This window comes from Anomaloglossus baeobatrachus, chromosome 5, assembly GCF_048569485.1.
Source record: "Anomaloglossus baeobatrachus isolate aAnoBae1 chromosome 5, aAnoBae1.hap1, whole genome shotgun sequence".
Classification (NCBI taxonomy): domain Eukaryota; kingdom Metazoa; phylum Chordata; class Amphibia; order Anura; family Aromobatidae; genus Anomaloglossus; species Anomaloglossus baeobatrachus.
In genome coordinates this window covers 431,777,623-431,803,008 of record NC_134357.1, presented here as the reverse complement: position 1 = coordinate 431,803,008, position 25,386 = coordinate 431,777,623, and the positions used below count along the sequence as shown (strand labels likewise).

At 46.9% G+C, this 25,386-nt stretch overlaps 1 protein-coding gene across 3 annotated transcripts in view; it reads left to right on the top strand.

Moving 5' to 3' along the window:
• SYCP2 (synaptonemal complex protein 2) overlaps window positions 1-25,386 on the top strand; it is a 398,741-nt gene that overhangs the window by 124,455 nt on the left and 248,900 nt on the right. For all 3 annotated transcript variants that reach the window (XM_075347762.1, XM_075347763.1, XM_075347760.1), the window contains exon 12: window positions 14,502-14,657. In XM_075347762.1, the coding sequence (XP_075203877.1) occupies window positions 14,502-14,657 (156 nt within the window). The remainder of the gene's footprint in view (window positions 1-14,501; window positions 14,658-25,386) is intronic.

The window sequence follows — 25,386 nt, the reverse complement described above, 5'->3', positions numbered from 1 at the left end:
CTTTCATCACATCTGAGCTGCCGCCTCAGACGACAAATGGGTGCGAGACTTTGTGTCTTCCGGTTACCACATAGAATTTCGGACCCGACCCCCGAGTCGGTTCTTTCTCTCAAACCCCCCAAAGACTCGAAAACGACGCAAAGCTTTTTTCTCAGTAATCCACTCGCTCCAAACAGCAGGAGTGATAATACCTGTCCCAGACGACGAGAAGTTCAGGGGTTTTTATTCCAACCTCTTTGTGGTCCCCAAAAAGGATGGGTCAGTTCGACCCATCCTGGACCTCAAACACCTAAACAAACATGTGCACGTACGGAGATTCAGAAAGTTCCTCCGCTTCGCAGTTCAGGGCTCCCACTTTCAATTCGTAGCTCTACCCTTCGGCCTTGCCACCGCACCAAGGGTCTTCACCAAAGTCATGGCGCCATGAGCGTCCTTCACACCAGGGGAGTAGTCATTCTCCCTTACTTGGACGACCTCCTCATCAAGGCCCCCTCCTTCCGCGACTGCTCAACTAGCGTACAGATCACTGTGGACACCTTATCCCGCTTAGGGTGGCTAGTGAATCTGGACAAACCATCCCCGATCCCATCACGATCCATTTCCTTCCTGGGCATGTGCCTGGACACCAGTCGGGGCTCCGTCTCCCTCAGGACAAGGCGATCGCTCTTCAACGAGCGGTGCGCTGCCTTCTACGTCCTCCGTCTCGCTCCATTCGATTCAGCATGAAAGTGCTCGGCAGGATGGTGGCAGCTATGGAATCAGTACCCTTTGCTCAACTGCACCTCCGCCCACTGCAGCTAGCCCTTCTAGCCGCCTGGGACAAGAGCCCCTTCTCCCTGGACAGACATCTTCACCTGACGCCTTCAGTCAGGTACGCACTCCGCTGGTGGCTTCGGTCCTCATCCCTATCGAAGGGGAGATCTTTTCTCCCAGTTAACTGGCTGGTCCTGACCACGGACGCCAGCTTCCTGTGGTACCGGCACCACACTGTTCAAGGACGTTGGACACCCCAGGAGTCTTTCCTACCCATAAACATCCTGGAACTCCACGCGATCTTTCTCACACTCAGAGCGTTCTGCCGTCTGCTAGCGTGTCGTCAGATTCGAGTCCAATCGGACAGTGCGACAGCTGTAGCCTATATCAATCGGCAGGGGGGCACCCGCAGCAAAGCGGCTTATCTCGAGGCCCACAAGATCCTCAGCTGGGCCGAATCATCGGGATCAGTGATATCAGCGGTACACATACCGGGGGTAGAGAACTGGGCAGCAGACTTTCTAAGTCTCCAAGGCCTGGCCGCCGGAGATTGGTCTCTCCACCCAGATGTGTTTCTACACATCTGCACTCTCTGGGGCACACCAGACGTGGACCTAATGGCCTCAAGGTTGAACGCACAGGTACCCGCGTTCATAGCCAGGTCACGCGACCCGCAGTCCATCGGCGCGGATGCTCTAGTCTGCTCCTGGCACCAATTCCGCCTGTCTTACATATTTCTACCTCTACCCCTGCTGCCGCGGGTAATCAGGAAGATCAAGGCAGAGGGAGTCCCGGTAATACTGATAGCACCGGACTGGCCCAGGCGCGCCTGGTACGCCGAATTAGTACAAATGCTCACAGACGCACCGTGGCGCCTTCCAGACATCACAGACTTGCTGACCCAAGGGCCCATTTCCCATCAGAACTCCAGAGCCCTGAAGCTGACGGCATGGCCATTGAGACATGGATATTAACAAGAGCGGGATTCTCCTCCGCGGTTATTTCCACCATGATCAGCGCCCGAAAGCCTGCTTCATCCCGCATTTACCACCTATGCCTCTGGCCATCCCCAGAATTCTCGACTTTCTACAGTCTGGCTTGCAAGCGGGGTTGGCTCTCAGTTCCCTTAAAGGGCAGGTCTCAGCGCTCTCAATCTTCTACCAATGCCGCCTGGCTCAAAAACCGCAAGTCAAGACCTTCCTCCAGGGCGTTTCCCATCTAGTTCCCCTGTACAAACGGCCGCTGGAACCATGGGCCCTCAACCTCGTTCTGCACGGTCTCCAAAGGTCTCCCTTTGAACCCCTCAAGGAATCCTCCCTTGCTCCTCTGTCCTGGAAGGTAACATTCTTGGTGGCAATTACGTCCATCAGACGGGTTTCTGAGTAGCAGCACTCTCTTGCCGCGAGCCTTTTCTGATCTTTCACCAGGACAAGGTGGTTCTGCACCCCCTTCCGGATTTCCTTCCAAAGGTTCTTACCCCGTTTCATTTGAACGAGGACATTGTTCTGCCTTCCTTTTGTCCACACCCGGTTCATAGGGTGGAAAGGTCTCTTCATTCGTTAGACCTCGTCAGAGCGCTCAGATATTACATATCCAGGACAGCCCCCTTTAGGAAAACGGACTCTTTGTTCGTCATTCCTGAGGGGCCTAAGAAGGGACAGGCAGCTTCAAAGGCGACTCTGGCTCGCTGGATTCGCTCTGCAATCCAGGAAGTCTACTGCTTGCAACTCAAGCCCATTCCTAGTGGGCTGCGGGCTCATTCCACGCGAGAAGTTGGCGCTTCGTGGGCCATTCGGCATCAGGTTTCAGTGGAACAGGTGTGTAAGGCTGCGACCTGGTCTAGCCTACATACATTTTCAAAGCATTACAGAGTCCATACCCAGGTTTCAACTGAAGCAAATTTGGGTAGGAAAATTCTGCAAACGGCAGTAGAGCACCTCTCTCAGTAGGCGCTCAAGGCTGTCTGGGACTGGTTCCTAGTCCTTGGGTTGTGTTGTCTTCTTTTATATTTCCCACCCATGGACTGCTTTAGGACGTCCCATGGTCCTGTGTCCCCCAATGAGGCGTCAGAGAAAAACGGATTTTTGTGTACTCACCGTAAAATCATTTTCTCTTAGCCATCATTGGGGGACACAGCACCCACCCTGTTGCCCTGTTGGGCCTTGGTTCTCTCAGTACCTTATTTGGTTATGACTCTTCTTTTCTGATATTCCTCTGTTGAGAAGTTTTTACTGTTTTTTTCTCCTACTGCTTGTGTACTAAAACTGAGGTTGCCTGGCCCGGCCAGGGGGTGTATACTGCAGAGGAGGAGCTATGCTTTTGCATCTACTTAGTGTCCTCCTATGGATAGGCAGCATAACACCCATGGTCCTCTGTCCCCCAATGATGGCTAAGAGAAAACGATTTTACGGTGAGTACACAAAAATCCGTTTTTTTTCAGTTAAAACATTTCCCTGTCTATTTATACAAAATGTTCTACCTTAAAGCAAGAATTGTTTGAGATCCCAAGCTGTAATGTCTGTCTACTTTTTTTTACTTTCTTCCCCGACCAGTACATAGCAGGAGCACATACTATATATCAGATTGTCTCAGCACAGGAACATTTTGTGTTAACACATCCAATTGTGGAACTTAATATTATGTCAAGATCTTTTGATTAAAATTATATTTGTTCATGTGAAAACACCTGTAACTTTTACTTGCCTGATTGTTGATCTAATACTGAGCTACAGTATACTTCTGTACCTCAGGATATTAGAGCCATCAGTTGTTCACTGACACTTGTCACGCCTTGTTTATTGCTGGATCTTTACAGGCCACCATAACTGGCTAACCTGAAGGCCATTACATGGCATTGGGTTGTTGTCAGGAAACTGTTCTGTCCCCATTGCGGAGAAAGCTTTTCCTAATCAATATAACTGTCTCCCTATTGACTCAAAAAATATTGTCCCCTATCCTGGTCCCTTTCTATAGGAATGTACTGATCTCACCTCCATCTTGTATTAAAAACCTCTATCTGTAATAATTTCTCCCATGCTGTAATAATTTCCCCAGTTTTGGCCTCTATCATATTGTAATATCCTCTGTCCTGGCCCCTATCCTGTAATAATGCCTTCTGTCCTGGTCCAAATCCCATAATAAAATGGAGCCCAGCTTGGCACATATCCTGTAATCCTGGTACCCATCTTGTAATTATGTCCCTATTCTGTAAAAAATGCCCCCATTCTGTTGTAATGGCCTCTGTTTAATAATAACTTCCAGCCTACCGTTGTTCACATACATATTAAAAAATCTAAACGATTCTTCTTACCTCTCCCATAACATTTGGCTTTCTATTCCTGCTTCATTCCCAGCACAGGGGGATGGAGCAGGGAAGTTATATCATATACCTGATGCAAGGGGCATGACAAAATTAGCTGCTGGCCTCTGAATGGCCATGGCAGGCATAGAGATTGTTATATAGAGAAATGGTGGTTCTCTTTGTCGCAATACATTTCAGTCGAATTCAGCTAAAATCAGCAGTGGTGTTAGCAGGCCCCTTCCTTCCTGGGCCTAGTTGTCATTATGCTTCAGGTCTTCAGTGTCCCGTGGCCTGTCAGAGCGGGCTCCATGTTTGAGACTCCTGTTTTAGGCTGCATGCTTTTCTTATGAACTTTTTAATGTGTTAAATTAAATTCGATTGCTTTATCAAATCTCCATGTGCCACTGAATCGTTTCATTTTTCTTGGCTTCAAAAGAGACTGAATTGTTCAATGCACACTGAGAATTTGCTGCAACAGAGCGATGAGCTGACATAACACAGGCTATTTGCACACTGCGTCTTTTAGATACCGGTGCAGTCCCTGAATTTTCCCAGATGAAGCCTCTTCAAGAAAATGTACCTTTTATTCTACATGTTCAGATGCCACACCAAAGAATAAAGGTCTCTTTACACGCAGCGACATCGTTAAAGCGATCTCGTTGGGGGTCACGGAATTCTGTGACACTTAAGTGCGATCGAAAAAGGTCGCAAAATCTTTCAAAATCGTTAATCGTTGACATGCTCCCCTATTCCCAATTATCGTTGATGCTGCAGGTACGATGTTGTTCGTCGTTCCTGCGAAAGCACACATCACTATGTGTGACACCACAGGAACGAGGAACATCACCTTACCTGCGGCCGCTGGCAATGATTAAGGAAGGAGGTGGGCGGCATGTTCCGGCCGCTCATCTCCGCCCCTCCTCTGCTATTAGGTGTCCGCTTAGTGACGTCGCTTAGAAAGGAGGCGGTTCGCCGGTCACAGCGACGTCGCTAGGCAGGTAAGTAGTGTGATGGGTCCGAGCGATTTTGTGCGCCACGGGCAGCGAATTGCCCGTGACGCACAAACGATGAGGGCGGGTACGCATGCTAGCGATCTTGCTAGCGAGATCGCAGCGTGTAAAGTGGCCTTTAGAGTGTCAGTTTTTTAACCACTTCAGGCTTTCTGAACACTAAAGTGTTTAAAGGAAGTAGCATAAGGCAAAACATATGCACAGCAATGTATTCTTGACATTGCTGTGCATTATGTTTAATTAAGGAGCGCATTTCTTTCACTTTTTCAGGGGCATTCCATTCAGGATCAGCCTAAAAAAGATGCCATGTGCAGATATGCTTATAGGTCCCATTCACTTTGCTCTATTTTAAGAATTCCCCTTTAAAATTCTGAAATAACACACATGTATTTTCTACAGGGATTTGTAAAGAAGCATTCTGTGTCAGTAACAAAAACAGCAGTGCATATTGTCTTTGATGAAAATGGTTCCCAGGTAATGTTAGTCTGTTACATTAATGAAATGTGGAGAGTCTTAAGGGGGCTTTACAAGCAACGACATATCTAACTATATGTCGTCGGGGTCATGGAATTTGTGACGCACATTCGGAGTCGTTAGCGACGTCGTTGCGTATAACAGCTCTGAGCGAGTGTTAACGATCAAAAATACCTTATCGTTGATCGTTGACACGTCGTTCACTTTCAAAATCTTGTTGGTCGTTGTGGACGTAGGTTGTTTGTCGTTCCTGAGGCAGCACACATCGCTACGTGTGACACCCCGGCATCGATGAACAACAGTTTACCTGCGTCCTTCGGCAACGAGGTGGGTGTGTCAATAATGCGGCTGCTCTCCGCCCCTCCGCTTCTATCGGACACCTGTCGTGTGACGTTGCTGTGACGCCGCACGAATCGCCCCTTAGAAAAGAGGCGGTTCGCCGGCCACAGCGACGTCGCTGGGAAGGTAAGTCCGTGTGACTGGGCCTAGCGATATTGTGCGCCACGGGCAGCGATTTACCCATGATGCACAAACGACGGGGGCGGGTGCTTTCACAAGCGACATCGCTAGCGATGTCGCTGCGTGTAAAGCAGCCTTTAGTTGTATTTGCTATTTGAAAGTTCAATAGTTGTTTCTGCTTTGAAAGGAAAAAAAACCCTTAGGCCCTGTGTGCACTAGAAAAAGGATTTTTCTCAAGAAATTTCTTGAGTCTGAAAGATCGCGCACTTGCGTTCAAAAACGCACCGACAAACGCATGTGTTTTTACCACGTTTTTGTGCATTTTTGATGCGTTTTTGATGCGTTATTGATGCGTTATTTCCCGCAGGTTGGTCCCTACGTGTTTTTACCATTATCTATGCCAAAAAACGCAGGTTCCTGCATAAAAGAAGTGACATGCTTATTCTTTTTCTCAAGAAATTCCGCAGAAAGAATGTTCTTGAGAAAAAAAACGGTGTGCGCACAGCTAATTTTTTTCTCATAGTTTTTGCTGGGAAATGTCTGCAGAAAGATTACAACCATTTTCTCAAAAAATTTCTGCAGAAAAATGCAAAAAAAAACGCGGTTAATAACGCAGTGTGCGCTCAGGGCCTTAGTTTTATTTTCTGCCATTTTGTAAATTTGCAAACTTTTTGTCTATAAGGACTTTGTAGTACCAGCCTTTCTGTTGTATAAGGGTATGTGCGCACGTTGCTTTTTACCTGCTTTTTACCTGCTTTTTTGCTGCTTTTTCTTCTGCGCTGTTTAATGCCAAAATGGATGTGTTCTTCTTTTCAAGCAAAGTCTATGGGAATTTGGGTTTCTTGTTCACACTATGTTGTTCAAAATGCTGCCTTTTTGTGGCAGAACTTTGGTCAAAAACTCAGCTTTGCAGTGCAAAACCCAAATGGCAAAAACAATTGACATGTTGCTTCTTTGAAAAGCTGAGTTTTTGACCAAAGTTCTGCCACAAAAAGGCAGCATTTTGAACAACATAGTGTGAACAAGAAACCCAAATTCCCATAGACTTTGCTTGAATAGAAGAACACATCCATTTTGGCATTAAACAGCGCAGAAGAAAAAGCAGCAAAAAAGCAGGTAAAAAGCAACGTGCGCACATACCCTTAAAGCCTTCCTTGCAAAAAGGAATGTATGGGTGTGTAGCTCAGCTCACATGTGTACCTTTAGACTTGTGTGCCCATGATTAGTTTTTGATGCTGTGTCAAAAAATGCAGCATCTTACAGTTCCAGCAAAGAGGATGGGATTTACAGAAATCTGCCCCCTGCGCTTCTTTTTTACTCAGCGTAAACTGATCTGCGGTGCGTGTTTCAAAGTTGGAACATGTCAACTTCTCTTGCAGGTACACTGAGTTTTATCTTCAGATGTTCCCTGTTGACTTAAATTAGATGCAGAAAAAGAGCAGATAATAAATGCACATGCGTTTTTAGTAGGTTGCCACTACAAAAAATGAATCAAAGATCCATGTAATTCACACAAGTATAACAAAGTTTTGGCAAAGGCTAAGTTCACATTTCCGTTGATTTGTATCAGTCACATGCGTCGCTTGACGCATGTGACTGATGCGCTGTTCAACGCTGTACAACGGATGACAAAGAACAGAATTCTTTGTCGGATTCCGTTGTGTGCGGGGGGCGGAGTTCGGGGGCAGAGCCGAGCGGGGGGCGGGGCCAGGCGCTGAGGATGTCAGTGGAAGTGCTGCGGTCTGCATGGCTGGGGACAGGTGAGTGTATCTGTGAGTGAGTGTGTGTATGTGCATGTATGTATGTATGTATGTATGTGTGTGTGTGCACATGCAAAGTGCGGGAGGGGGCGGAGCCGAGCAGGGGGCGGGGCCAGACGAGGGTGTCAGTGCTTGTCTGCATGGCTGGGGACAGGTGTGTGTGTGTGTGTACATGTGCGGAGTGCGGGAGGGGGCGGGGCCGAGCGGGGAAGTGTCGGCCTCCCTGCACACGTAACCAGCCTAAATATCGGGTAACAGCAAAGCACCCGATGTTTACCTTGGTTACCCGATATTTACCTTGGTTACGGGCCTACACCGCTTAGCGCTGGCTCCTTGCACCGTAACCAGGGTAAATATCGGGTAACCAACCAAAGCTGGTGACGTGTGCAGGGAGCCAGAGAGCATGCGCAGTGAAATCCGACGGATCTCGCTGCTCAAAAAACGTTACATGCTGCGTTCCCCCCGCCCGGCGGTCAGTCGTTCCACGACTGATCAGTCGGGCGGAGGGTGCAACGCAGCATCATCAGTCACAATCCGCTGCTCATACAAGTCTATGGGAGCAGCGGAATCCGCTAAACGGATTCCGCTGTTTACAAGAGCAGCGGATTGTGACTGATAGATTTTAGCGGAAATGTGAACTTAGCCAAAGCCATATACTAAGAAGTATCAAAATCAAAGCAGCTTTGTTTACAACATAAGATAACAATATTAGACAAAAAACGTAGCTTCAAAAATGCAATAAAAACTCAAGTAAAAAAAAAATTGAAATTAGCCTAATTTACATAATAAGTGTAGAAATGCTGCAGAAATTCTGCAACATCAAAAGCTCATCGTTGGAATGTAACCTAACTTTGTTGTTTACTAACTGTTAGGGCTTTTTTTCACTACATCGTTATTTTTAACCCCTTCAGCCCCCAGCCTGTTTTCACCTTAAAGACCTGGCCATTTTTTTCAATTTTGACCAGTGTCACTTTGACAGGTTATAACTCTGGAACACTTCAACGGATCCTGGCGATTCTGACTTTGTTTTTTCGTGACATATTGTGCTTCATGTCAGTGGTAAATTTAGGCCGATATGTTTTGCGTTTATTTGTGAAAATTCCGGAAATTTGGCGAAAATTTTGAAAATTTTGCAATTTTCAAAATTTGAAATTTTATGCCCATAAATCTGAGAGATATGTCACACAAAATAGTTACTAAATAACATTTCCCACTTGTCTGCTTTACACCAGCGCAATTTTTGAAAAAAAAAAAAAAATTCCGTTAGGAAGTTAAAAGGGTTCAAAGTTCATCAGCAATTTCTCATTTTTCCAACAAAATTTACAAAAAAAAATTTTTTAGGTACCACATCACATTTGGAGTGATTTGAGAAACCTAGGCGACAGAAAATACCCAAAAGTGACCCCATTCTAAAATCTGCACCCCTCACTCTGCTCAAAACCACATCCAAGAAGTTTATTAACCCTTTAGGAGCTTCACAGCAACCAAAGCAATGTAGAAGAAAAAATGAAAATTTTACTTTTTTAACACAAAAATGTTACTTTAGCCATGAAAATTAGTATTTTCACAAGGGTATCAGGAAAAATGCATCATAAAATGTATCGTGCATTTTCTCCTGAGTACGCAGATACCTCAAATGTGGTGGAAATCAAATGTTTGGGCACACGGCAGGACTCGTAAGGCAAGGAGTGCCATTTGAATTTTTGAGTGCAAAATTAGCTGCACTCATTAGCGGACGCCATGTCGGGTTTGAAGACTCCCTGAGGTGCCTAAACAATGGAGCTCCCCCATAAGTGACCCCATTTTGGAAACTAGAGCCCTCAAATATTTTTTCTAGATGTTTGATGTGCACTTTGAACCCCTGGGGCTTCACAGAAGTTTATAACGTTGAGCCGTGAAAAGAAAAAAAAATTTTTTTTTACCACAAAACTGTTGCTTCAACCAGGTAGCTTTTTTTATCACAAGGGTATCAGGAAAAAATGCACCATAAAATGTATTGTGCATTTTCTCCTGAGTACGCAGATACCTCATATGTGGTGGAAATCAAATGTTTGGGCACACGGCAGGACTCGGAAGGCAAGGAGCGCAATTTCACAGCAAAATTGGTTGGAATTATTAGCGGACGCCATGTTGCGTTTGGAGACCCCCCTGAAGTGCCTAAACAATGGAGCTCCCCCACAATTGACCCCATTTTGGAAACTAGACCCCCTCATGGAATTTATCTAGCTGTTTAGTGAGCACTTTGAACCCCTGGAGGCTTCACAAACGTTTGTAATGTTCAGCCGTAAAAATATTTTATTCTTTTTTTTACCACAAAATTGTTTTTTCAAACAGGTAGCTTTTTTTCACAAGGGTATCAGTAAAAAATGCACCATAAAATGTATTGTGCAATTTCTCCTGAGTACACAGGTACCTCATATGTGGTGGAAATCAATTGTTTGGGCGTACGGCGGGGCTCAGAAGAGAAGGAGCGCCATTTCACAGTTTAATTGATTGGAGTTATTAGCAGATGCCATGTTGCATTTGGAGACCCCCTGAGGTGCCCAAACAATGGAGCTCCCCCACTTGTGATCCCATTTTGGAAACTAGACCCCCCCCATACAAAAAAATTAGTTTGGCAAGATAAAAAATACAGACATCAGTAAAAAAAAAAAAAATATGAGCGCCTGCCACTAAGACCAGTGCCAAACGTGAGAGCAATGCACGAGTCTCGCATCGCATCATCCACTCCAGTCTGGAAGCGAGCAACTGCGCTGGATGCGAGAGGGCGGGGCGGCAGATGAGAAAGGGCGCAGCGGATGGAAGATGGGAAAGGGCGCAGCGGATGGAGGAGCGGCAGAGGATGGGAAAGGGCGCAGCAGATGGATGATGGGAAATGGCGCAGCGGATGAAGGAGCGGTGGAGGATGGGGGGGAAGGAGGTGAGATGGGGATACCTACCTTACAGGATGGATCTAGGCAGCAGGATCACAGCAGACAGAAGAGGCAGCAGATGAAGGAGGCAACAGATTGAGGAGTGTGAGAGGGGGCAGTAGATGAAGAGGATGGGAGAGAGCAGGCAGCAGATCGGGGAGGGGGGCACAGTCTGATGGGAGAGAGAGATGGCACATGGAGGGGGGGGGGCCCCGGGGGGAGGGGGGCCCCCAGAACATGGAGGGGGGAGGGTGGCTTGCAGCACATGTGGGGGGAGGGTGGCTTGCAGCACATGTGGGGGGAGGGTGGCTTGCAGCACATGGAGGGGGAGGAGGTGTAGTGGCGATGGAGAAGGGGCAGCCGATGAAGGAGGCGTTGGCCGATCGGGAACAGTGGGGGCCGATTCGGGGGCAGCAGGAGCTGAAAAAGGTGGGTGCGACGGCGGCGGGGACAGTGGGGGCGGGGACAGTGGCGAACGTGGCGGCTGGGACAGTGGCGGGTGGGGCAATCGGGGACAACGGTGGATCGGGAGCAGCGGCGGGGTGATCGGAGACAGCGGCGGGGCTGGCGGTGGCGATCGAAGCCGCGGCGGGGCTGGCGGTGGCGGGCGGGGCGATCGGAGACAGCGGCGGGGCTGGGGCTGGCGGGCGGGGCGATCGGAGACAGCGGCGGGGCTGGCGGTGGCGGACGGGGCGATCGGAGACAGCGGCGGGGCTGGCGGGGCGATCGGAGACAGCGGCGTGGCGGGCGGGGCGATAGGAGACAGCGGCGGGGCTGGCAGGGCGATCGGGGACAGGGGCGGGCGGCGGGGGCAGCAACTTACCGATGGGCACCCGCAGAGACCGCTCTCCTCGGCTTTCAGGGACGGACACAGGTCACCGGCACCAGATCCACGGTGATTGGAGAGATCGGTCACAAGACCGGTCTCTCCAATCAGAGCTGGGGGCGGGTGAAGCACTGATCACCCAGCTCCAGCAAATGGCCAGTGCTACAGCAGCACTGATCAGGGCTGGATTTCAATGTTCCAGCCATTTTCAATGGCTGGAACATTACAGTGACTGTAATTGGCTGAGCGGCGTTCGTCAGCCAATCACAGCCTCTGTAGATTCCGGGAGGAGGCACCACCCCTCCTGAGGTCAGGCAGAGGTCCCCTCCTTCCCGATTTTACTGTTTAATTAAACAAATTGCACTCACCGGGGCTCCGGGACCGCGATTTCGCCATGACGTACTGGGTACGTCATGGGTCGTTTAGCTCCATGTCACCATGACGTACCCAGTACGTCAAGGGTCGTTAAGGGGTTAAAGACATTGTCGTGAAAACTCCTTTCCTGGAAGAGCTAATTTAGGGTGAGATGCTAAGGGATTTCCAGATCTGCCAATGTTGGTCCTATTAAAAGCGATGCATCGGAGACGAGCAAAAGAAGACACAGCCAATGTCCGTGTACCAGGCTTTGTCTGAATCTCAGACGCCCAAAGCACTAGTTTATTGCTGCCAAAAAGAAAGGGGCATGGCTTAATAGATTACTTAAATGGGTATATAAGTTGAGAATAACAAAAATGGAAATAATGGATCCTGCTGCATTCCTTAAATCTAGTTCTGTCCAGTTTTCTATAGCGTCATTAAGAAAGACATTTGAAACAAACACATCTTTATGACAGAGACTACACCCTGTGTTATTGCTTTTATGAATAACACTTATAAAGCGAATATAAAAGTACAAAATTATTAAAGATATAGAGATATATAAATTGCTTAAATGATAATCAAAGCTTAAAGGCCCTGTCACACACAGATAAATCTGCGGCAGATCTGTGGTTGCAGTGAAATTGTGGACAATCAGTGCCAGGTTTGTGGCTGTGTACAAATGGAACAATATGGCCATGATTTCACTGCAACCACAGATCTGCCAAACATTTATCTCTGTTTGTGACTGGTCCTTAAAAGGGTAGTTCACCCATTTTAATTATTTGCTAGATCGATATTATGTTGAGAAACTATGTTTCTCTCAAATACTGTATGTTGGCAATTGTGCCTGTGAGAGGCGCTATTGCGGACCGCTGTTCCCCATCGCCTGACCCCCGAGCTCCGTGACCTCGGGGATCCGGTGATGTCATGTCAAGTTCCTGTTGACCTGACATCACCGCGAATAACAGCAGTGTCCGTGAGTGACTTGGCTGTGGGTGGAGTTTCACTGCTTCTGACAACCCAGCGTGTCTCCTGCTTGCAGAGCTCTGCTTTGAGGGAGGAGGGAGCATGGAGCTGATGGGCTGACATGCTGCGCTGTGATGAGCAGGGAAACACCGCCCACAGCCAATCAATCACGGAGACTGCGGCCGGCTGCAGTGTCCGTGAGTGATGTGCTGTGGGCGGTGTTTCACTGCTCATCACAGTGCAGTATGTCAGCCCATCAGCTCCATGCTCCCTCCTCCCTCACAGCAGAGTGCTGCAAGCAGGAGACACGCTGGGTTGTGACAAGCAGTGAAACACCGCCCACAGCCCAGTGAGTCAGGAAGACTGCGACCATCCGCGGTGATGTCAGGTTGCAGGAACTTGACGTGACATCACCGGATCCCTGAGGTCACAGAGCCCGGGGATCAGTCGAGGGGAACAGCGGTCCGCAATAGCGCCTCTCACAGGCACGATTGCCAACATACGGTATTTGAGAGATACATAGTTTCTCAACATAATATCGATCTAGCAAATAATAAATATGGGTGAACCACCCCTTAAATATAAAATATTAACCATGACAACATCCACACATATTTTTAAGGACCTGTCATTTTGGAATGTATGCAAACTCAAAACTATCCTCATGCCCCAAATGACAAATTTTAAAAATTGGATTTCTACATTTACTATAATATTAATGTAGTGTTGAAGACAATAGAGGACACTGCATGCTGGGTAAAGGCCCTGAAGCTAAGAGTTTTACAATAGGAAAGAAAAATTGTTGGCCCCTTGCAGTGGATTATACTCTCTACTCAGACAGTAGGCATGTTAGTTCTGTGCCAAAAGACGTAGGAGAGCAAAAATATAAAAAAAAAAAAAACAAGAAAAGTCGCAGCTAGTATTAAATCCAGGTAAACCACAATTAAAACCATTCCAAGAAAAATGTTATAGAGCTATAAAAGATAGAAAAGTGTCAAACAAGTGTGCCCCAAAGTATTAAAAAAAAAAGTTGAATAAAAGTTGTTCTGCGTCAGTTGTCTCACTGGTAACACCCCTTCTATTTAAAATAAGCTCTGGAGCCAAAGGTATCTTTCAGGCATATAGCATGAAAGAGCTCATTTACATAAAGTGATAAAAGATGATTTTTCCACAACAAGTCATCTCATATGAGGCAGACAGGTATGACATTATTCAGCTTTCTAAACCTGCATGACCATATTAATAGTTTAAAAAGAACAAAGTGGTGACAGATTCTCTTTAATGACAGGTGTATTAACAAGGGTGAGCGGGTTGAGGGATTTTTACATGCCTGATACTTTTGTTGCACTTGTCAACATGCACTGAGTTGAGTATATTTGTGTGTAGTGCAGTTGGGGGAAATATAGTCGTCAGCAGAATGAGAAAAAAAAAGTATTTAGCCAACAACTATCATAAATACAGCATGTTGCCACATTAAGACATTTCTTCTTGTGTATCTAAATTGTATGATATGTGCATAGAATGAAAACTATCATACAATGTTACTGTTATTTTCATAGTGGATACAGACTATAGGATGTCATTATTGCTTCCAGGATGTTGTTTTTTTCAGGCTTCTAAAGGTAAATGATCAAGCACATTTATTATTATAATTTTTGTCAACCATTGAACTTGTTTTAGATTCTCATACCTGAAAGCCAAGGATCCGTTGCTTCTTTAAAGGAAGTGACAGTGATTGAAACCAGTGATATCGGTATGAAAAAACAGCCTCCTTTATCTACACCAATTCTTAACCAGCAAATTTGTAAGGACTACAGTTCCAGAAACCCTGCCAAGGTAAAATCTTATGTCTCAATGCATGATCATCACCAAGGGGTGAGGGAAGCTTGTTATAAATGCGTTGTAGACAAATGTTAAAAATAATTTCAGTTTTAGGCTAAATTGAGATTTGGCTGTTGCAGTATAGCATAGGTCAACCAAGGGGAAACCAATACTTTTATGTTCAGTATAAATTGTTAGCACGCTACATTATTCGGCTGTAATTAACCACTTCATCAGGTTTGGATGGAATGGTCCAAAAATATGACTTTTAACCAGGGCTGTGGAGTCAGTAAGCCAAATCTGCGACTCTGACTCCTCAATTTCCCTTGCACTGACTCCGACTCCCACATATATTTCTTAACATTTTTTTATTGTAGTACAATGTAAACATCAGACATTTAATCATTGTTATGATATAATAATCAAGATATTTAGATAGAACATAAAATTTATTTATTGTAATACAACTTTAGAACACAAAAACTTTAATAAATTGTAAATAAGTAATACACTATACAATACAAATTTTATATATATATATGTATATATATATATATGTATGTATATATATATATATATATATATATATATATATATATATATATATTATAGGGTGGGCCATTTATATGGATACACCTGAATAAAATGAGACTGGTTGGTGATATAGGAGGGAAACTTTTCAAGGTGTGTGGTGATCATGGCAGCCATTTTGAAGTCAGCCATTTTGGATTCAACTTTATGTTTTCCAATGTAAGGAGGGTCATGTAACACATCAAAGTTATTGAGAATTTCACAAGAAAAATGGTGTTCTTGGTTTTAACGTCACTTTATAAATTCATTAGTTATTTAGAATTTTATGACCACTTATAAAATGTGTTCAAAGTGCTGCCCATTTTGTTGAATTGTCAGTGCAACCCTCTTCTCCCACTCTTGACACCCTGATAGCAACACCGCAGAGGAAATGCTAGCTCAGGCTTCCAGTATCCGTTGTTTCAGATGCTGCACATCTTGTGATGGTGCACCACCACATTATGGGTGTCAGGTCCGAGTATTCCTACATGAACAGTGTCCTGGAAAGTGGATTGGTCATCGTGGGCCAGTTGAATGGCCAGCAAGGTGTCCCAATCTGACCCCTTAGACTTTTATCTTTGGGGTCATCTGAAGGCAATTGTCTATGCTGTGAAGATACACGATGTGCAGCATCTGAAACTACAGATACTGGAAGCCTGTGCTAGCATTTCTACTGCGGTGTTGCTATCAGTGTGTCAAGAGTGGGAGAAGAGGGTTGCATTGACAATCCAACACAATGGGCAGCACCTTGAACACATTTTATAAGTCGTCATAAAATTGTAAATAACTAATGGACTAATAAAGTTACGTTAAAACCAAGAGCACCATTGTTTTTCTTCTGAAATTCTCAGTAACATTGATGTGTTACATGACCCTCTTCCCATTGGAAAAAATAAAGTTGGATCCAAAATGGCCAACTTCAAAATGGCTGCCATGGTCACCACTCATCTTGAAAAGTTTCCTCCCTCTCATATACTACTGAGCCACAAACAGGAAGTTGATATCACCAACCATTCCCATTTTATTTAGGTGTATCCATATAAATGGCCCACCCTGTATATATAACACTATGTAATAAACTATGTAAGTGTCAAAAAACAGTTTTCAACAAAAATATACTAAATAACATTTGTACAGTCTATGAATTTGCTCTAAGAAATAGAATTGCCTCCATCAGATCCTCTTTCATAGATGACCTCAAATCTGACCTAATAATTTTAAGGCTAGAGAACAACCTCTCTACACTAACGTGGGTTGGAGGCAAAGCCGTAACCACATTGGCAACATCTCTAACAATTTCCGGGTATAAAGGAATTGCCTCATGCACAGTCAGTTTTGATGAATGGTTGAATTTTTCTATTTCTTTGAGAGCAAGTGAAAAATTTTGCTGAAATATAGTTAATCTGCTTGCTATAGGAGACGGAGTGAAATCTTTTACCTTGCGGCAATGCTTTGCCTGCTCCTTGTCTTCCAAATACTTGTCAAAGTTAAACTCCTCATCTGTTGAGGATGAAGATATGGCAGAAGTAGCATTGTCAGGACCCAAGTCCTCTTGTGCCCTGGCAGTCCTGAAGGCCACTCATCCTCCTAACTGCTAGCTCAGTCAGAGCTTCTTTTTTTTTAGCAAGCTACTGATCATCAAGCAGTATACGATGACTTGGGTCCACATAAACAGCTACCAGAAGAATTTTGTTTTTAAATAGCTGTGTCTCTCTCCGTTTCATTGAAGAAGAAATGCCATCTGCGATTAAATCTCCTCTTTGGGACAGGCAAAATAGCAAGTTGTTCCACTCCCTTATGAAAATACCAGGAGATAAATCCTCAGCTTGTAATTTTTTAGTCACGGTAAATGGGTGATTAAGCAATTCCTTCAATTCAGCCACCTGTGTCCATTGACCTTCATTTAGGGTTATCTGAGGGTTCACAATATCTATAAGAAACAGTTTTAGTTCAAGCCATCGCTCAATCATTAAATAAGTGCTGCTCCACTGAGTGGCTTGATCAACAATTGCCCCTTTCCCAGCACACCTCTTGAAGATGGAATCCATTTTAGGGGTTCTGGCGGCAATAACCAATTTCCTCACTTTTCCAATCAGATTTCCAGCATGTCCCTCTTGCAGACTATCTCTTATTGCCAGCATGTGATGAATATGAAAGTGTTTTGGAGCAGTTTCAACAAGATTATCTAATTCTAAAGTATCATTTTGCTGTTCTTCTTTTGTAATATATGTTTGTTCCTCAGTTACATGAGCAGCACTGTGGCCTTCCATCTCAAACATACTGATTCCTAAATTTTCTTCTAGCTGTTGTTCATTACTCTCATTTATCAGTTTAATTGTACTTATCATGTTTGAAGCCTTGTCCGTTACAATAGAAAGAGCCTGTTCTTTTTTGAGTTCGTAATCTTGCAGAACTTTGTCCCCTAAGGCTATGTGCGCACGTGTGCGCTCTGCACCGCACCTAAAAGGTGCGCTTCCGAGCGCAGCTGAAAAGCTCCGTTCTGAAGCGCATGGTACTGGCAGAGAACGTGCGCTCTGCATGCAGCTCCTGCCATAGACAGAGCTGCCGGCAAAGCGCACGGCAGAAGTGACATGTCACTTCTTAGAACACGCGCTTCGGGCAGCAGCCGAAGCGCTGCGCTCTAAGACGCCACGTGCGCACGGCCCCTGCACAATCTCCATAGATTATGCAGGGGACGCAGGACGCATGCAGTTACGCTGCGCTACAAAGCGCAGCGTAACTGCATGTAATTACACAACGTGCGCACATAGCCTAAGGCCTGGAGAAACTGGCTGGTGGGATGAGCTTTAGTATCGTTTACTGCCAGTATCTTGGTAACAATTTCTTTGTTGTCACAAACATATCGAACATTGATGGCAAAATAGTTCACTCTGTGACGTGTGCAGGCATCCATTTTAAGAAACATGAAGCGTCTTTTGAGAGTCTTTTTAAGATCTTCCTTTTGTTTAAGGGCTTCTTCAATCTCTAATTTTCTAATACTTTCTCTTTCCAGAGAAACACCAAGTTTGCGGGTCATTTCTCCATTAAGAGCTGTAAAAGCTGGTCGTGCAAATAATGATAATGGTACACCGTCCTTAACAACAAGCTGTATGAGCTGTCTTTTAAACATATCTGCTGTCATTGTTACAGTAACTTCATCACAAAATATCTTGTTAATGATGTTTGAGATGCTCTTTCCTCCACCTTTGTCTGGCAGGAAGAGCTGGACACTGGTTTCTTGGTGCTGCTGTTTATCTTTCTCAGTCACAGCTTTGAAAACTTCTGGGTGGAAGTGTTGTAAATGTCTTTTTAGATTGGAAGCTCTTGTAGGAGCATTTTTATCACTGCCTGAGTATGCACTGATTTTGGCATCACAGCATTTGTTTTCATTTGGGTAATTTTCATACATTGACACACAAAATATTTTTCATCTTGAGTCACTGTGAAATGCTCAAATACAGTTGACTTCATAGGGAGCTTCTTAGACATTTTGTAATCAATTCACTCTCAAAATAATTGTGTCCTATAAAAAAAAATGTATATTATAATTCCAGCAAGAACAGGAACCATGTACAGTGGGGAAAATAAGTATTTGATACACTGACAATTTTGCAAGTTTTCCCACCTACAAAGAATGGAGAGGTCTGTACTTGTACACTTCACCTGTGAGAATCTAAACAAAATCCAGAAAATCACATTTTATGATTTAAATAATTTGCATTTTATTGCATGAAAAAATGCGTCTTTCATACAATAGAAAGAAGGGAATTTTGTTTACTTACCGTAAATTCCTTTTCTTCTAGCTCCTATTGGGAGACCCAGACAATTGGGTGTATAGCTTCTGCCTCCGGAGGCCACACAAAGTATTACACTTTAAAAAGTGTAACCCCTCCCCTCTGCCTATACACCCTCCCGTGCATCACGGGCTCCTCAGTTTTGGTGCAAAAGCAGGAAGGAGGAAACTTATAAATTGATCTAAGGTAAATTCAATCCCAAGGATGTTTGGAGAACTGAACCATGAACCAAAAGAACAATTCAACATGAACAACATGTGTTACACAAAAGAACAACCAGCCCGAAGGGCACAGGGGTGAGTGCTGGGTCTCCCAATTGGAGCTAGAAGAAAAGGAATTTACGGTAAGTAAACAAAATTCCCTTCTTCTTTGTCGCTCCATTGGGAGACCCAGACAATTGGGACGTCCAAAAGCAGTCCCTGGGTGGGTAAAAGAATACCTCGATAAAAAGAGCCGAAAACGACCCCCTCTTACAGGTGGGCAACCGCCGCCTGAAGGACTCGCCTACCTAGACTGGCGTCTGCCGAAGCATAGGTATGCACCTGATAGTGTTTCGTGAAAGTGTGCAGACTAGACCAGGTAGCTGCCTGACACACCTGCTGAGCCGTAGCCCGGTGCCGCAATGCCCAGGACGCACCCACGGCTCTGGTAGAATGGGCTTTCAGCCCCAAAGGAAGCGGAAGCCCAGAAGAACGGTAGGCTTCAAGAATCGGTTCCTTGATCCACCGAGCTAAGGTTGACTTGGAAGCCTGCGAACCCTTACGCTGGCCAGCGACAAGGACAAAGAGCGCATCTGAACGGCGCAGGGGCGCCGTGCGAGACACGTAGAGCCGGAGAGCTCTCACCAGATCTAACGAGTGCAAATCCTTTTCACAATGGTGAACTGGATGAGGGCAAAATGAAGGTAAGGAGATATCCTGATTGAGATGAAAAGGGGATACCACCTTAGGGAGAAAGTCCGGGACCGGACGCAGAACCACCTTATCCTGGTGAAAAAGGAAGGGGGCTTTGCATGACAGCGCTGCCAGCTCCGACACTCTACGGAGCGATGTAACTGCCACTAGATATGCCACCTTCTGCGAAAGACGTGATAAAGAGACATCCCGCAGCGGCTCGAAAGGTGGTTTCTGAAGAGCCGTTAGCACCCTGTTAAGGTCCCAGGGTTCCAGCGGACGCTTGTAAGGTGGGACTATGTGGCAAACTCCCTGCAGGAACGTGCGGACCTGCGGAAGCCTGGCTAGACGCTTTTGAAAAAATACGGATAGCGCCGATACTTGTCCCTTGAGAGAGCCGAGAGACAAACCCTTGTCCATTCCGGATTGAAGGAATGAAAGAAAAGTGGGTAAGGCAAAGGGCCAGGGAGAAAAAACCCTTATCAGAGCACCAGGATAAGAAGATCCTCCAAGACCTGTGATAGATCTTGGCGGACATTGGTTTCCTGGCCTGTCTCATGGTGGCAATGACATCTTGAGATAACCCTGAGGACGCTAGGAGCCAGGACTCAATGGCCACACAGTCAGGTTAAGGGCCGCAGAATTCAGATGGAAAAACGGCCCTTGAGACAGCAAGTCTGGGTGGTCTGGGAGCGCCCACGGTTGACCCACCGTGAGATGCCACAGATCCGTGTACCACGACCGCCTCGGCCAATCTGGGGCGACGAGAATGGCGCGACGACAGTCGGACCTGATCTTGCGCAGCACTCTGGGCAGCATCGCCAGAGGAGGAAATACATAGGGCAGTCGAAACTGCGACCAATCCTGAACTAATGCGTCCGCCACCAGAGCTCTGTGATCTTGAGACCGGGCCATGAATGCCGGGACTTTGTTGTTGTGCCGTGACGCCATGAGATCGACGTCCGGCGTTCCCCAGCGGCGACAGATCTCTCGAAATACGTCTGGGTGAAGAGACCATTCCCCCGCGTCCATGCCCTGTCGGCTGAGAAAATCTGCTTCCCAGTTTTCTACGCCCGGGATGTGAACTGCGGAGATGGTGGAAGCTGTGGCTTCCACCCACTGCAGAATTCGTCGGACTTCCTGGAAGGCTTGACGACTGCGAGTGCCGCCTTGGTGGTTGATGTATGCGACGGCAGTGGCGTTGTCCGACTGGATCCGGATCTGCCTGCCCTCCAGCCACCGATGAAAGGCCAATAGGGCTAGATACACTGCCCTTATCTCCAGAATATTGATCTGAAGGGATGACTATCGGAGTCCAGGTTCCCTGAGCCCTGTGATGGAGAAAAACCGCCCCCCACCCTGACAGGCTCGCGTTCGTCGTGACCACAGCCCAGGTGGGGGGTAGGAAGGATTTTTCCTGCAATAGAGAGTTGGGAAGGAGCCACCACTGAAGTGACGTCTTGGTTGCAAGGGAAAGAGAGACGTTCCTGTCGAGTGAAGTCGACCTCCTGTCCCATTTGCGGAGAATGTCCCACTGGAGTGGCCGCAGATGGAATTGCGCGAAGGGCACTGCCTCCCTCGCTGCCACCATCTTCCCCAGGAAGTGCATGAGGCGCCTCAAGGGGTGTGACTGACCCCGAAGAAGAGATTGCACCCATGCCTGCAGCGAAAGCTGCTTGTCCAGCGGTAGCATGACTACTGCTGACTGAGTATGAAACTCCATCCCAAGGTACGTCAGTGATTTGGTCGGTGTCAACTTGGATTTTGGGAAGTTGATGATCCACCCGAACTGCTGGAGAGTCGCCAGAGCGACGGAAAGGCTGTTTTGACACGCCATCTGAGAGGGTGCCCTGACCAGAAGATCGTCTAAGTAGGGAATCACCGAGTGGCCCTGAAAGTGTAGGACCGCCACAACAGATGGCATGACCTTGGTGAACACCCGTGGGGCTGTCGCCAGGCCGAAAGGCAATGCCACGAACTGAAGGTGTTCGTCCCCGATGGCGAAACGCAAAAAGCGTTGATGTTCGGGTGCGATCGGCACATGGAGATAAGCATCCTTGATGTCGATTGATGCTAGGAAGTCTCCTTGTGACATCGAAGCGATGACAGAGCGGAGAGACTCCATCCGAAACCGCCTGGTGCTCACATGTCTGTTGAGCAGTTTGAGGTCCAGAACGGGACGGAACGAGCCGTCCTTCTTTGGCACCACAAACAAGTTGGAGTACAAGCCGCGACCATGTTCCTGGAGGGGAACAGGGATCACAACTCCTTCTGTCTTCAGAGCGTTCACCGCCTGATAAAGTGCATCGGCTCGCTAAAGAACCTCTTGGAAGCCGAGTCTGCCTTCCATTCGCGCAGCCACATGGCCCTGCGGACTGCCACAGAATTAGCGGATGCCACCGCTGTACGGCTAGTAGAGTCTAAAACTGCGTTCATGGCGTAGGAAGAAAAAACTGACGCCTGAGAAGTCAAAGACGCAACCTGCGGAGAAGAATTACGTGTGACCGCATTAATCTCAGACAGACAAGCTGAGATAGCTTGGAGTGCCCACACGGCTGCACAGGCCGGGGCAAAAGACGCGCCCGTGGCTTCATAGATGGACTTTACCAGGAGCTCTATCTGCCTGTCAGTGGCATCCTTTAGCGATGATCCATCTGCAACCGCTACCACAGATCTAGCCGCCAATCTAGAGACTGGGGGATCCACCTTGGGACATTGAGCCCAACCCTTAACCACGTCAGAGGGGAAGGGGTAACGTGTGTCAGTAAGGCGCTTAGTAAAGCGCTTGTCCGGAACCGCTCTGGGCTTCTGGACAGCATCTCTGAAGTTAGAGTGATCGAAAAGCGCACTCCGTGTACGTTTAGGGAACCGAAACTGGTGTTTCTCCTGCTGAGAAGTCGACTCCTCTACCGGTGGCGGCGGGGGAGAGATATCTAACACCTGGTTGATGGACGAGATAAGGTCATTTACTATGGCGTCCCCTTCAGGTGTATCAAGATTGAGAGCAACGTCAGTGTCAGAGCCCTGAGCTGCGACGTCCGCCTCGTCCTCCAGAGAGTCCTCACGCTGGGAACCCGAGCAGCGTGAAGAAATCGGGGAAAATTCCCAGCGGGCCCGCTTAGCCGGTCTGGGACTGTGGTCCGGGCCGGAGTCCTCCACGTGAGACCTAGGGCCCCCCCTGGGAACGTGCTGCGGCGCGGCCAGAGAGGGGCCTGGAGGTGAAGATCCAACAGGGCCCGGGGCTTGTGTAAGGACCGGTCTGGACTGTAAAGCTTAAAGCAGCTTGGCAGACCATTTGTCCATAGACTGAGCCATGGATTGTGAGAGTGACTCAGAGAGTTTTTCAGCAAAAAACTGCAAACTCTGTCCCTGCCGCCTGGAACAGGGGGAGCAGGGGGGTCTACCTGAGCCGAGGGGCCCACTAGTGACCGAGGCTCAGGATGAGGAAGCAAAACAGGGGTTGAGCATTGCTCACAGTGAGGGTTGGAACCCGCAGGTAACTTAGCCGCACAAGAGGTACAGGTCGCAAAATAACCCTGTGCTTTGGCACCCTTGCTCCTTGTGGACGACATGCTGTTGTCTCCTAGGAGAGTGATCACTGAGGGTATATGGGAAGGGTATACAGCCCGACCAAACAGAAATATATAAATATATATATATAGTATCTAATCCGGCACCCTAAGGGGACCAGCACCGGGTGACCGGTGTGGCTTACCGACCGCTAAAAAGCGGAGTGTGTGTCCTCCAGATTCCCTGCCTTAGGTCTCCCAGCGTTGCAGAGCTTTTTCCAGGAAATCCTTCACAGGCAGAATGCCAAAGAAATGGCTGACGGAGCTCTCAGGGGAGGAGGGAGCCGAATTGGGCGGCGTTAGAAAAAGTGCGGGAATCTGGGGTCCCCACAGTGATCAGTGAGGGGGGAGGAAACATACAGGATGCTCCGGCCCTCACAGCCGACGTCAGGCCGGCCGTCCCGCCCTTACCCCTGATAGACAGGCCCGGGGGCGGGAGTTTTGCTACTAGGCCGCAATTGAAGCCGGGGACTAAATTTAAGACCGCGGCCGACAAACAGGCGCGGTCGGCGCGGAAGTCCGCCGGCCGTCACAAATAAGCAGCTGCTGCAGCGTCCGGGATAAAGGCGCTCCATGCACATCCCCCATGGGGATACAGAGTACCTTAGTGATGCAGGGCCCGGTCCCTGAGGATAAATAAACTCCTGTCCGACAGATTCCCTCAGGGGCTGCGGAGGGAGCACGGTCCCAGTGGATGGATGACCGCTCAGGATCCCACTTCTCCCAGAGCCGCTGAGGGATGGTGAAGGAGACTGCATGAGGCTCCGGCCTTTGTACCCCCAAAAGGGTACCTCAACCTTAACAGCACCGCCGACATAGTGGGGTGAGAAGGGAACATGCCGGGGGCCCCGTGGGGGCCCACTTTTCTTCCAACCGATATAACTAATCTGAGATTCATGAGTGGATGTGTGCCTCCTTCCACACAAAGCATAAAACTGAGGAGCCCGTGATGCACGGGAGGGTGTATAGGCAGAGGGGAGGGGTTACACTTTTTAAAGTGTAATACTTTGTGTGGCCTCCGGAGGCAGAAGCTATACACCCAATTGTCTGGGTCTCCCAATGGAGCGACAAAGAAAACAGAATTTAATATTTGGTACATAAACCTTTATATGCAATTACAGAGGTCAGACATTTCCTGTAGATTCTGTTTCTCAGTTGAGGTATACCTATGATAAAAATTTCAGACCTTTCCATTCTTTATTTTCCCCACTGTATAATTTTAGATAGAAATAAAATAAACTTTGCATAAATCAATAGTACAGATGACAAATATAAAGTTTATAAAATATGTCATTATATAGCTTTACTTTGAATTTCCAATCTCAGGCTTTTCTTAGGTACAGCTCTTTAAATGTTTCACATCAGATTGCTTCAGTCTATGAAGAGGGGAGAAGGGAGGGAGCAAGTTTGTTGTGTACCATACTCCAGGAACAAAGAAACTGATAACAGAGCTAATAACTTGATGTTTTGGATTCTATCGCTATACAAGTCCTCATGAATCCTGTTGCCGTATTTTCCCTGTATATTGTAGGTATATTGTATAGAAGCTATCCTCCCAAAAGTACATGAGCTCAAAGAAAAAACAAACAAGCATCCAGAGAGAACATACAGTATACTGGACTATTGATTTATGCACAGCTTACTGAAAGTTTAAATATGCTTTAAGAAATAATTACCTTAATCTTGTTATTCTGTTCACTCTAGCAATTCTGAGATGAGTGCAGGCCTTCCTTCTTTCTGTGTGTTTACATTTTACCCTTGCCTGTAGAGGAGGAGCTTCAGTGGTGCTCAAGTGCAGCACAGACTTATCTCAGCTAAGACAAAGCCTAGATCCTCAGACTACATACTGTACATTCACACACAGCGTTTTTGCGGATCCGTTTTTTGCAGTGAAATGCAGTGACTCTGGCATCCCAGC